The 13,709-nt window shown below is 34.0% G+C and overlaps 2 protein-coding genes across 7 annotated transcripts in view; one reads left to right on the top strand and one right to left on the bottom strand.

Annotated features, from left to right (window-relative positions):
- Window positions 1-785: 785 nt before the first annotated feature.
- Window positions 786-5,004, top strand: LOC109595620 (protein FAM117B). Its single transcript, XM_020011026.2, has 5 exons — window positions 786-1,315; window positions 1,913-2,052; window positions 2,227-2,389; window positions 2,440-2,787; window positions 2,838-5,004. The coding sequence occupies exons 1-5, from the start codon at window positions 1,084-1,086 to the stop codon at window positions 3,176-3,178; spliced, it is 1,224 nt and encodes a 407-aa protein (XP_019866585.1). The 5' UTR covers window positions 786-1,083; the 3' UTR covers window positions 3,179-5,004.
- A 71-nt stretch (window positions 5,005-5,075) lies between these two features.
- LOC109595660 (tripartite motif-containing protein 3-like) overlaps window positions 5,076-13,709 on the bottom strand; it is a 38,861-nt gene continuing 30,227 nt past the window's right edge. For 3 of the 6 annotated variants that reach the window (XM_049968032.1, XM_049968029.1, XM_020011081.2), the window contains exons 2-9: window positions 8,985-9,094; window positions 8,833-8,847; window positions 7,402-7,829; window positions 7,129-7,344; window positions 6,652-7,070; window positions 6,076-6,598; window positions 5,874-6,012; window positions 5,076-5,821 (exon numbers count right to left, since the gene is read on the bottom strand). In XM_049968032.1, coding sequence (XP_049823989.1) covers window positions 5,580-5,821; window positions 5,874-6,012; window positions 6,076-6,598; window positions 6,652-7,070; window positions 7,129-7,344; window positions 7,402-7,829; window positions 8,833-8,847; window positions 8,985-9,075 — 2,073 coding nt within the window. In that variant the 5' untranslated portion in view covers window positions 9,076-9,094 and the 3' untranslated portion in view covers window positions 5,076-5,579. The remainder of the gene's footprint in view (window positions 5,822-5,873; window positions 6,013-6,075; window positions 6,599-6,651; window positions 7,071-7,128; window positions 7,345-7,401; window positions 7,830-8,832; window positions 8,848-8,984; window positions 9,095-13,709) is intronic. The other 3 variants (XM_049968033.1, XM_049968031.1, XM_049968030.1) reach the window with 1 other exon arrangement.

The following is a 13,709-nucleotide window of genomic DNA, read 5'->3' on the forward strand; positions in this document are numbered from 1 at the left end:
ATTTTTTTCATTTGAAAATTTCAATGATATTAATTATTTATACACAAATGTATCCTCCAAATTTTTATTTCATTTATTAATTAAATACTAGATGAAACAGATTGAAAAATATTTTTAATTTGTTTTATTTTAACCAGTAATATTGTTTAAATATTTGTAGCATTTTAAATTTAATATATAAAAATAAACAATATTCCATTTCATAAACATCATTTTCTCGATTTAAATACATTTTATCCATTTCATTATTAATTTATGAAATTGAAAATGTAGTGGTTAATATTTAAAATCAAATTAAACTTTAAAATCAATAGAATTTGTTAGTTTTATAATTAATTGTTAAATTTTCTTATAACTTAGTAATTTGCCAGTAAAGTGATAATTTTCTGATAATTTACTTGGTACACCTAATTGAACGTCTTGTTAAACCCGTATAAAATTTGTATTGAAACGTAAAATAGAACTGTCAAACGTTCAGTCTGAGGTTAGAAACAAACGTCAAGAAGACGAGCAAATCGAAGAGTTTTCCCATTAAGCCGACGGTTTTCGCGTTAGAAGACGTGCGCCTGTGGGTAAGAATTCATCCCCGGGGAACGTATCAATTGATCTTTATAAATTGTCAACCAATCTTCGACGATACGAGAACCGGGGACTGTACGCGCTTCGCGTGTTTGCTATGTATTCAGAAATCGTCCCCACCAATCAGAAACCACTACGGAGATCGGGACTGTACTTGATAGTGAAGTGAGTATTGTGTGCCCAACGAGGACGGCACTACGAATCAGCTGTGTACAACCGGAACGGCACGCTCACGACGAAGACGGAACGTTCGTAGCGTGTGTGTTTTCTCCCTGAATGGGTATTTATGGAGTTGCGCAGATTTCTCGGTTGCATAAAAAGGACGGTGTGTAATATCAACAATGAACTCGAATAGTAAATACTTTGGCAGACGAACTGTGCACTAATGCAATGGATAATCGACGGTGGTACGTCGGCAATTAATCAACACGTAAACGTCCCGCGACCAATCGATAATCACGCGGCGATTTTGGCGTGAAACCCGGCAAAATCGGCGTAGACAAAATGTCCGGGCAGAGCGGTCAGTCTACCCCGGGTAGGATGCAGAAATCGTCGCCGAATTCCGGGAAACAGGGACCGATCAGGGCCACGATACCGATCTCGTCGGTGCTCAAGCAGAACAGCAATTTGATCAGCGACGCCAGCCCCAACATTTCGCCCACTTGCAACTGGAAAACCAGGTACTCACCAGATCCAGCTTTTGGACAAAGGAGTCCCGGATCTTCGTCCTGCAAAGGTAAATTGCTCATCTTCTGCCAGATTATGCTTCAAATTGTCCAAGTTTATCCAGCAACTCTTGCTATTTGTGTTAGTATTTGTCTGTCGAACCAATTGTGATTCAATTAGGATTACTCGATGTTCATACAATCTCATACAATATTCATTGCTTATTTTGCCTAAATATGCCCGTTTTAACCTTTTTTTAAAGCTCGGATTAATAATTTGTATTCATATTCAGATTGTATAAAAACATAAAATTTTTTATCATGAGAGACTTAAAAACTGTTTATTTTGTTTTTATTAATTTTAGAATGAATATATTGCATAATTAACTTAAATACACAAATTGAAAAGGAGGGATTTAGTTATTAAAATATTCTAGTTTTTCACAGTATGTTTATTTTAATTATTTTTTAATAATTTAATAATCTGTATCTTAATTTGGTTGAGGAAATTTAACTCCGTTTTTATTTATATTAAAGTGTACATAATAAACTTATTAATCTAATTGGAAGCTTCAACTTTAAATGATATAACTATTACAACTTTTTGTTTAAGTTAATTCTTTATTATTACTTAAGAATTGTGTCTTATATTTATGTATTTTATACAGGAAAATCCAAACAGGAGCATCATGGGGAAGGAAAAATGAGGAGGACAGCATCTCTAGACACAATATATTTAAAGGGGCACTGGCCAAGAGATAATTTTTATTGGCACACTGGTATTCTGCAAGTTAATAAGTCCACTCAGGTACATCACTTCTTAATTCAGTTTATAATAAAGATAAGTTTGTTAACACTTAGCACTTATTTGTTCTGATAAGATTTTCTTGTTTACAGATGTCAAGGTGATAGTAAAACAGTTTTTTTGTTTTAAGTTTTTATTGGGTGTTGTTTAATTGTAATAGTAATAAATTTGTTTTAGACTGATGAATCTGATTACATGGAGGGTAGGAAGATACACTGTATCTCCGAATCAGGGGATAAACCTGACAAGGTGATAACACGGCAAAAACTTCGGGACAGCAAGTCGTCATCTAGACTTGGGTCTCCAGACACCCTCAATACCAGTTCACAGACATTCACTTGTATGTTATATGTTGACATGTTTATGAGTTGTACATAGTTACTATTTTAGCAAGTATATTGTCTCCAACACTGCGGGCCAATCCGATGCACATGATGCCCCTGAAGCCGTTGCCGAAGTCCGCGATGCGCAGCTCGGTGGAGGGCCTGAACCAGGAGATCGAACGCATCGTGCTGCAACAGCAGCACCGTACATGCGCGGTCGGCTCGCAGAGCACCTCCACCGCCCTGACAGGCGACCACGACGACGAGGAGCGGTGCCGCGATTTGAAGACGGCGCACGGCGCCCCCGAGGGGCACCGGGCGCCGCCCCCGGAGATGATGTACCGCGGCTCGAGGTCCCGATCGGTCAACACTCAGACGCCGAACGAGTTCAGTGGCGGTAGCTGTCATTCTTCAGGTAATCGTAAATAATTTGTTGGCGACGTATGTTACAATTGACGGTTCAAGGTTCGAGTGCGGGTTCGAGCCCGGACAACGACACGGCCAAGCTGGGCACGTCGCCCCACATCAACCGTTTTCTGGCACGCGAACCGCCCGACGGCTGCGAGAAGGTGCAGCTGAAGACGCTGGACGACAGGGCGGCCGCCCGACCCGCCCAGCAGCCGCACCATCCGTACCACGAGCGACCCATGCTGATAGCCTCGCCGCCCCAGCAGCCGTGCACGGCGTTCAAGCTGCGTCCCAGCCTGGGGTCGGCGTTCCAGATTCTCAGGCCGACGTCAGTCGAGCAGCAGCAGCAACAGGAACCACCAACACCGCCAGTGCCCTCCTCGCAGGAGAACAATTGAGGTTTTTTCTCTTTGTACTATTGATACCTATGAACTAGAGGTCGGGGTTAGGCGAAGAAATGGATCGGTGCTGAATGGGCAGAAGGTATTATATCTTAAGTTTATCTGGCGGAATTAAGGCTTATTTTGAATTTTTGAGATTATTTTGATCTCATAAATTTAACATATCTTGTACAACAAATAATTAATTTTGGCAATAGAAAATTTAATAAGACAAGTAAATTATATTAGTTTATAATTTTATGATCTCAAGACGTTGTTATTTTTTTCATCTTTTCACTGTGTGTTTTGTATCATTATCATATTGACAAGTGTTTATTTTTAAACGGAAACCTAACCATTTCATCGCGAAGCCCGGCCATACAAAAGTTTTCCAAAGAGTTTTTTGGGATGTTCGCTTATAGTTGAGCATTTATTCAGGTGTGGAAGTACCACAATAATGAACCAAGTATTTTTCGAAAATCTCATTTCGTATAGACTAGTTTTTTGATTATTTGACAATAACTAACACTTATTAATTATATACATAATCGTACTATAATTAAATAACTGTAAAATAATTACTAGTTACAAAAAAACATTAAATTAAAGGTCTGTGATAAGCAATAATTGGATCTGACTTTGATTTTATAGAATTATTAAATTGTAAAAATATTAATTTAGTATTGAAATTGATTGGAGTGGTAAAAAATGTTTTAATTTGTTATTGAATTCGTGTGGAAACCAAAGAATAATTGTGATTACGTCATTGTGGTGGTACGGCCCGCCTCTCTGGGTGTCGCAACAAAATCCAATCAGGTTGTTTTATAATTCGGCCTGGGTATGATTTAGGTAGACGCGAACTATTCTACCTCCTAACGCTACAGTCCATAATATAAGGAATTCGCTAATTTTAGAAACGAACTAGTTTTTTAATGAGAAATCAGAAGCTGTATTTTTTATAAATTACATAGTTTTGCTACTGGTTTTTGGTTCTTTTGAGCCAAATCACAAAAATCAAAAGAATCTTTAAATGTACTTCTGCGGTTAACGTTCAAAATGATCACTTTTCGCAAATTTGAAGTCTACAATATTTGAATTCGATTGAACCCTTTGCGTTTTGAACGTTAAGACAGTTATAAAACAACCTGATACGCCATTAACTAACAGCTCATGTAAATGTAATTAAAATCTTTCAGATTATAATAATGCAACAAAGTCTATTTGTAGTTTTAAATAAGTACATTCCATACAATGTTTGCTGGTAAGATTTGGGCGATGTAAAACACGTGTCCAATTAAGCGAAACGTTTATTTAAAAAAAAAAAGACTGAAACATTATTGAATCAAATGAATGTTCCTCGTAAATGTTTCAATAAGCGTAAGACACTTCTGTAAGCTGAACATAGCTCCCTTTGACACTGACTAATTAGTATGTTGTAAAAAAATATTGTAGGTAAAAACCAAAGTAGTGTTTTCTTTTTAAGCCCCTCTGTATTTACTATAGTCAGTTTCGATTTACTGATTTTTCGGATTGCACTGACTAGGCCTGGATCTTACCGATTTATGTATTATCTAAGTAGATCGTTTACAAAATAATTGTTAAATGTGGAATGGACTGTTCGAAAGCTGTGATGTTTAATGTATGAAGGTTTTAAATTTTTGATGAAAAAATAATATTTAATTTGTTGGTTTTTGAAAAATTATTTCAATTGTTTATATGTGTAACAATTATACAATTTGAGATAGATCATGAAACTAACTTTTAGATATTTGTAAATTATTTTAATACTGTATTATATTTTTTTTGTATGTTCAACATATCTAAATAAACAGACTGACATAAAATTACTTCGTTTACGTCCTCCCCCACAACCCAGCATCTTCCTGGTCCTTATCTACATAAATAAAACACAAACTGTGAATTATCAGTATATTATGTACAAAATTGTACACGTATAAAAATACATACTAATGACTAGAAAAAGTATATATTTTGTACAAAAAAAATATGCCACAAAACGTTTTATACATAAAAATTAAGTACTTAAATAAAGAGAGTATGGCAGAAGCAAAGGATAAAAAATATCGACTTCGAAAATAAATTAAAAGCAGAACGCCGTCATCGATATCTCAAAATGCCGCATAATTAATCAATTCGCTTGAATGGTGGTGATAAAATGTAAAAAGGCAAATGTTACTACGTGTATTGTACCGTACATGGCTATATAAGAGGTGATGAATCCGCAAACAAGTAAAAATGATCAAATATTTGATTGAGCTCAAACACAGACATTAATGCTTTATATAATCTCAATACACATAATTCTCGGTGAAGTAACATGGTTTAAGTTGGATTGCCTATATGTTTTAATAGAGATCAAGTTTGAAATAGTGCTTGAAAACGAGTAGTAATCGAACATTTACCAATAACGATATTTTTTGACGCAATTATTACCTAAGTCTACTACAATAACGTAATTATCACTTGTAACTGCTATACCGCTGGGTCTCTTAAGTTTGTTTTCATGCGAATCTATACAATTGTTAAGGTTGTGATCAGTTAAAGACAAAAGTTGTACATAAGCTTTGCCTTTTTGTTGCGTCCGGCTCGCCACCACTTTATTGTCGGAGTCCACAGCAATTCCACCATATCTTCCTTTTCCTGTTGGAAAATTATTTTAGAATATTTTTAATTTTATGTAATTAAAGTGTACCTTTTCCTTCATCATACAGTACTTCCATGAAGTCTCCCTTGGCCGAGAACACTTGTATCCGTGAATCGGCCACGACAATCTCCCCTAGAGGTCCAACAGTCACAGATGATATAATATTAAAGGTGCCCTTCTTTCCGACCTACGATTATAGTGAGTGGTAAAAGTTTTCGATTTGGCTGGGTGACTTAATTGTATGCATTACCTTGAACAATATTTTGCCTTCAGAGTCGAAAACAAACACACAGCTCATGCCGTTATCAGCCACTAAAACGTGACCGTAACTTTTATCCACAGCCAAGTCGATGGGTTCCTGGAAAGCGTTGTACGTAAACGATTTGAGCGTCTCGCCGTCCGTGGTCATCTCCGTTATGTACTTGCTCCTCCAGTTCACCACCACCAAACCATTATTCGAAATCGCAATTCCCGTACAGCTCTTATCGAGCAACCCGTCATTGGTAATGTGTTTGATGAACTCCATGTTTTCGTCGAGGACCTTGATCCTCGAGTTGCCCGTGTCCAGGACGTAAATGCAGTTATCGGAGTCGTCTATGGCGACGGCTACGGGTTGCATGAACTCGTCCTTGCCGCTGCCCCGCGATCCGTACACCATCACGGGGTTGTTGTGCTGCGTCACGTCGAAGTATAGAGGGCTATCTTTTATGGGACGGTCAATCACAGACAAGTTGACGCCGTAGCGTCCTGACTTCGGTGCACGAAAATATATCCTAAAATAACACGTTAAACAAATGTGTCACGTTTTAGTTACAACTATTCGTACCTGTAAGTGCCATCTTCACAGTCGACGATTCTGACGGGTAAACTGGTAGAGTTTTGATCTGTGGTGACGAACGATAGCTCAGCCTGAATAGGATCGCCGCCGGTCTTCTGGGGATTTCCGTGGTAGTCGACAGTCTTAAGCGTGATATAATTTTCAATTCCTGATATGACTTCCCCTTCTAGTGCGGCGGTGCAAAGACTGGGGAAGGTGGTGCTGGTCCTGACCCGCCCTAGGTTGTGTAAGTGACTCTCGATTTGCTCTATACAGTCTTTCTGTCGGAAATCGCAGGTCAGGAACGAGTTCTCCCTCGGTTCTCCCAAACTGGAAGCTGCGTCCAATCTTTCAGTCAATATCTCGATCCTTTGGGTGATATTCCGAACCTCCACTTGGTACTGTAATCCCTGGCATTCTTGTTCTACCTGAAATGTTTATTTTATTATTAAGACATGTGCGCCAAGGTTGTTCCAACTGACTTACTTTGTTCTTTTCATTTTCTATAAGTGAATGCTGTTCCTCGAGTACTTTCTTCTTGTCGGTGCACATTTTATTAACCTCGTCAATCAATTCTTGCTTCCGTTTGTCGAGATCGTTCTGTAACTGTTGGAATGTTGCGTTGATTTGTTCCAAACACGAGTCCTTTGCCGCATCCAACTTCTGGAGTTCACCACTCACCCCCTCCTGCGCCTGCGTCAACTGCAACAACAAACACCTTATTGACTTCCGTCTAACTCAACTTAAGACATTGTGTACCTTCGAAATGCACTCATTGGCCTTGTACAACAAAATCTCGGACATCCTCTTAATGGCGATTGAAAACGGTATGATTGTGTGCTCGCAACTGTTGGCCGTGTCATTGTGCGTACCACCGGTGCACAGGGTGCAGAAAACCGTGTCGCATGTCTCGCAAAACAGCAGCTCCTGATTAATGTGAACGGAACATTTCGGAATGACCTCCCTCCGTTGCCGGGACATCAGATCAAGCAACTGGTTGACCAGAAAGGAGGGCGGCAAAGCCGATACGCCGCCCCGGGGTATCGTAATCAGTTCGCGGCAAATTGGGCAACGGAACGAACCCGTATCCCGGGTCTGGGAGGCGGCTATCCGGGTCAGACAGTGCAGGCACACGGTGTGGGAGCACTGGAGCAGCTTCGGCGTGTGCTCGCTCCCATCGTACATGCCTGGAACAAGGCAGAAACCGGCTCAGATATAAATCAGATTAAAGGGAATTTTTCGGGATGATTTATGAATGGATTAATATGACTTGCATGCATAAATATTTAACGTATGAGTGGGAGCTTTGTAGAATTTTAACTTGAACTTTGATTTGTGGATTCTTAGAAGATTGATATATTTTGGATGTTTAATGGTTGTTGTATTACCTGTATTATTTGAATTCAATTTGAAATTTGAAATTAATTATGTGTTGAAGAAGGTTAATAATTTATATTGCTTTAAGTTAGTTTTGTTTCCTTATTCAGTCTAACACGAGAATTTATTTAAGGTTTTCTGAGTTCAAATATACTGCAAAAGTCAGTAGATGATTGATATTTTTACGTCTAATTTTCTTTAATTATTTAATCGGTTATGAAAATTTAAAGGTTTTCTAAGATTTAACATACTGAACATGGCAAAAAATATAATCAATATTAGCTTAAATCTGAATTAAAAAATATATAGTCACTAAAAATTTTATATTCTCTCCAGTTATAATTTATGTATTCTCGTAAGATTAGTACATTTTGAGTTTGTGTAATTAATAATATTTAGATGAAAATTATATTGAATTAAAATTTAAAAGTTTTCTATGATTTAACATAATGAACATAACAAAATAATACGATCAATATTAGTTTAAACCAGAATTAAATAGAATATTGTCAGTGGAAGTCCTTTCTATTGTATATTCTTCAGTTTAATTTGAAGTCAGTGGATGATTGATATTTTTTAAATTGAATTCTGTCTCCTTATTTAGTCTATCATAAAAATTTAAAGGTTTAAAGTGTAAACGTGCTGAACATTATAAAAAATACGATCAATGCTAACTTAAACCAGAATAAAATATAATATTCATTACGTGTATATGAAAATCGTATGTGACACGCAACTAAACCTAACACAGTCTCGGTAAATCATTCTTTTAAAAAAATACTTAACATGCAACAGACATGAAACTACACCCACCACTCCAAACGCTATCTGTAACAACAGAGACGTTTTTTAATATAAATCCAAATTTCATGATTTCAAATTAAATTTTGTCGCACCAAATTATTCAGGAGTCAAGTAGGCATGCAAAAAGCTATTATCTAGATTACAATCCAATCTTTACTCACACAAGCACGTTCCGCAGGTCAGGAAACTCTCGTTGAAATCTTCATAATTGATGCTCACCGTCTCCACCAGGGTTGAATTCATGCTGACCATCCTCTCTCCAAGCCTGGTTCTGAAAAATAACAATGGAAACGTTAATTTAATCCAAGTAATTGGATCGTGTTCACTTTTATCAAATTCAATTAAGATTGTCGTTAAACGATCAGCCTTTTTTAATTGTAAATGACCTCTCTCGTTAAGACGATTCAGTTCGTTCAAAATCCATTATGCAATGAGGTTTCTTGAACCCAACGTTATATTATTTCTGCAATTATTAAAAAGATTAAGTCGAGATTTAGGCAATAAAAAAAATTAAGAAAGTGTACACGGTTATTAGTATGCCACACGCGTCCCGGTACTTTTGGGCCAACAATTTGGGTAAAATTTCCTCGACTTTCACGACCTCATCTCCGCCTAATTTTAATCGTCGCACGAGGCAATTTAACAATAAAAACTGCATGGTCAACAAGCGACTCATTCAAAATTGGGCTGTCCTCTGCATTTTAACCGTGCCATGCATCACTTCTCCTTTTGTACCAGCAAATTAAGCAATTCAGCCAGTAAAATAAATCATTTAATCAAAACGAAAACGCCAAAACCGAAACACAAAGGGAGGAAAGATGACCGGGTTCACGTCCGCGGACAAATTTAATTAGGCCATTAATTTTAACGAGGGACTGTTCATAATTTAAATCGCTCTGTATGCGTTTTCATGGCTGTTCGACCATGTAAACGAACCGAACAATTATTGTTGTTGTACACCATTTGCAGTAACAAACTCAGAAGGCCGAACTGAAATTGAATATCTGTGATTTCATTGTTTTGTCAAGGTTTCTGTTCATTTTTTTCTGCAGTGTTCATCTTCCGATATATTTTTAGATCGTGTTAAAATTGATTGTGCTTCAGACGCGTCGTAATTGTCATTATGGATCCAATTAAACACATATTGTGCCATTAAGCTCTCGTATCCCGCTGTAGGTAAATGGCGCCATAAATCATAGTTGAACGCCATAAGGCAATAACCCCGCTAATGTGCCGATAAGAAAAATTATGCTTCTCGTGAGCTCTTAGCAAGGGAAATTATTTCTAGGTCGAGTAATTATTTAGATTGGAGATAGAGGTATGGGCAGGAAATTTAATATGCAGGCTCATATGCGATTTACACAGCTTGTGCTTGATGCATTTATTTAATCTTTCATATAAAAAATTTCAACAGTCACCCTGTTGCAACAATTTGTGATATTGCCAATTAGGTGTCTTATGATTATTTCAGGAGGTAGTCTACATATGTCAGTAAATCTTTTACATATGTAATTAATTACTTTTTAAGAAAATATAATTATTCAGAAAGACCTATAACAAAATCAATAAAATCATTTATTAAGGTATTTTTATAAATAAATAGTCCAATAATCTAATGTTTACCATAATTGATAAACCAATTTCATTTTTAAAATTAAGCTCACTTTTCATTTTGTTAATTATTTAGTCATTAAAACAACAAAACTTTAGCTGATACTAATTTACAATTTGTTAATTATATTGACATCTTAAATATTAACTAATTTCTAATATTTTACATTTTATTTTTGTAGTATATTTTTTCTCATTTTTAATATTTTAATTCCATTGCATTTAATATTATGAATTTTCTTAACATTATTTAACTCATTTTATTAAAATTGTTTCTTGTAAAGTTTAACATTGAGGTGTCAACCTAACAAATATTTTTAACGTAAATTTATATTCATAATTATTTATTTTTTTTACACAGAGTACCAGTTTGATATTATTATATTCGTTTTACATCACATTAATTATACAATTAATTATAATCTGTAGTTCGACAATATTTTATTTGAATTTTTTTTTCATTTTTTTATTAATTTTATTTCATATTATCAAAGATGTAACATACAATTTTTGAAATTATTCATATAATTTTTGCCATTTATTATATCGTGTAATTTATTATTGTCACATTTCATTAATTTGCTTTTGCATATTTATGTTTAAATTTCAAATTTTAATAAATGACACATTGTACCTCAAATTTTAATATGTAAATGTGAATTATTTATATTTTTGTCGTTTTAACAACAACGTTGTTATTACATTAAACCATTATTATTATTTTCTTGGTATTAATTTAATTAATAAATTTTATCCGATTATTTTGTCATTTAACTAACTCATTTAGACTGATATATTATATCTGTTTTACAACACAAATCAATTACAATTTCTAATTTGAGAATATTTTTATTTGTTAAATTCTTATAAATTTACATTAAAATCTTGGAATTAAATGTTAACATAGATTTAACATTCGATTTTTTTAAATTATTTCTATAATTGTACATCATATCATATGATTTATAAAATTTAATTTCATTTTTTTACTTTTGTATATTTAATTCATTTTTTTACTTTTGCATATTTTATATGTATAAATTTTAAATTTTAATAAATGATACAGTGTATCTTAAATTTTAATATGTAATTAATTTCTTATGTTTTTCCAACTTTATTTTCGAAGTATGTAAATTATTTATACTTTTTGTTGTTTTAACATTAACGATTCATTTAATTGTTACTGCATTAAACAAACTTATTATTATTTTTTTGATATTAAATTAATTAATTAATTTCATCTGATTATTTAGTCTTTTTACTTAGTTTTATTTTAATAATCTTATTATTTAATTTTTTAAAACAGAAATGCCAGACAGATATTATTTTATTTAACATCACAAATGAATTAAAATTTCAAATTTTATAATATTTTTATTTGACAAATTTTATATTTAAATTTTGGAATTTTTGTGTTTTTTATTTTATTAATTTTATTTCATATTATCAAAGATTTAACATACAATTTTTTAAAATTATTTATACAATACTTTTACATTTACATTTACAGAGTAGTTTTTCCGTAAAATAGCTCGGGACATCAGTTTCCCTCTGGCTGGTCCAGAAATACTACAAACAGTCAAAGACAATATCTTTTGGGACACCCCGATCCTGGCGAATTGCCAGCATAAAAATACCACCAATACAGAATTATATCATCAATGTCGAAAATGCATTTAGCACGAACTACGAACCAACTGCCAAGGTTGAAATTGTTTGGGTTCGCTGACTAACCATGCATTAATTACAAAATCACGAAACGGTGCACGTACAAAGAAAGCATCGGCGCACCAAAAAGAGAAAAAAAAACAAAACTAATTGCAACGGTTCGACTTTGTGGTGTTTCGTTTATGGTGGTGCCGCGAGCTGGGACATATTTGGACGGGATGCCACCTAAGTTGATTTCTCGTCGATAAAATCGCCGATAGGAAGGAGCCAGCGTTCACTTATCATGTCATTACATTACATAGGAGCTCGTTAATTAGATTTGTTTGAAATGTGGCAGAAGTTCTCTTTCACCGCTTAATTGACAGGGTTTGATACAATCATCACGTTTTTCTATTCGATTTGATTTGTTTACATGATACCGCAACGTCGGATAAATTGAATGTTTAGATTCAGCAGTTTTTAGTCGGAGTGCAAATATTTTAATTGTTTCTATTTGTGCAACTGGAATTTTGCCAAGATTAACTAACAGAAATCATTCCGTTTGTGTTTGTGGATTTGAGATCGGGGAATGTACAAATGTTTACATTCTTTCGGGTTATGTAATTTCAGTCAATTTTCTCTTTGGTATTTATTTTCTTTATCTTATACTTGAAATATCGTCATTTCATATTTCACATTTCACATACCATAATACACATTTTACATTTCATATTATTTCATGTTTCATATTTCATATTTCATATTTCATATTTCATATTTCATATTTCATATTTCATATTTCATATTTCATATTTCATATTTCATATTTCATATTTCATATTTCATATTTCATATTTCATATTTCATATTTCATATTTCATATTTCATATTTCATATTTCATATTTCATATTTCATATTTCATATTTCATATTTCATATTTCATATTTCATATTTCATATTTCATATTTCATACTTCATATTTCATATTTCAGTAGTAAATACTAATGAACCATACTTTCGAAATTTCTTGGTAATATAACGATGTTAAGAAAAACGTAAAAATTTACTAAAAACGTAAAGTGACCATTAGGATCCATACGATCAAATTCCATCCGATCAAAATCCATACGATCATTTTCCATGCGATTAAAATCCACACGATCATTTTCCATGTGATCAAAATCCATATGATCATTTTCCATAGGACCAAATTCCATACGATCAATTTCCATACAATTAAAATCTATAGGATAAAATCCATACGATTAAATTCATACTGATTAAATTACATAGTTTCACTTTAATAACTTTATACATTTTTATTTTTGTACTATACTAATTTCCTGAAAAATCATTAAAAAAGTAAAAATAAATAATTCTAATTCTTCCTGGATTGCCAAAAAATTACTAAGAACGTAAAAAATAACTAAAAGACATATTCATTTTATTAAAATAACAATTCTTTTTAATTTAAATTAAAGGACGCGCGACGTGACGGCCCAGTAGTGTATGTACTTGGACATTGCAACATTACTTACGTTACTCCTTATTACATCAGCTACCTGCAATAAAAGTCCCGTCAAAATCGGTCCAGACATTTCAGAGATTAGCCGGAACAAACAGACAG

The sequence above is a fragment of the Aethina tumida genome, chromosome 5 (assembly GCF_024364675.1).
Source record: "Aethina tumida isolate Nest 87 chromosome 5, icAetTumi1.1, whole genome shotgun sequence".
NCBI lineage: Eukaryota > Metazoa > Arthropoda > Insecta > Coleoptera > Nitidulidae > Aethina > Aethina tumida.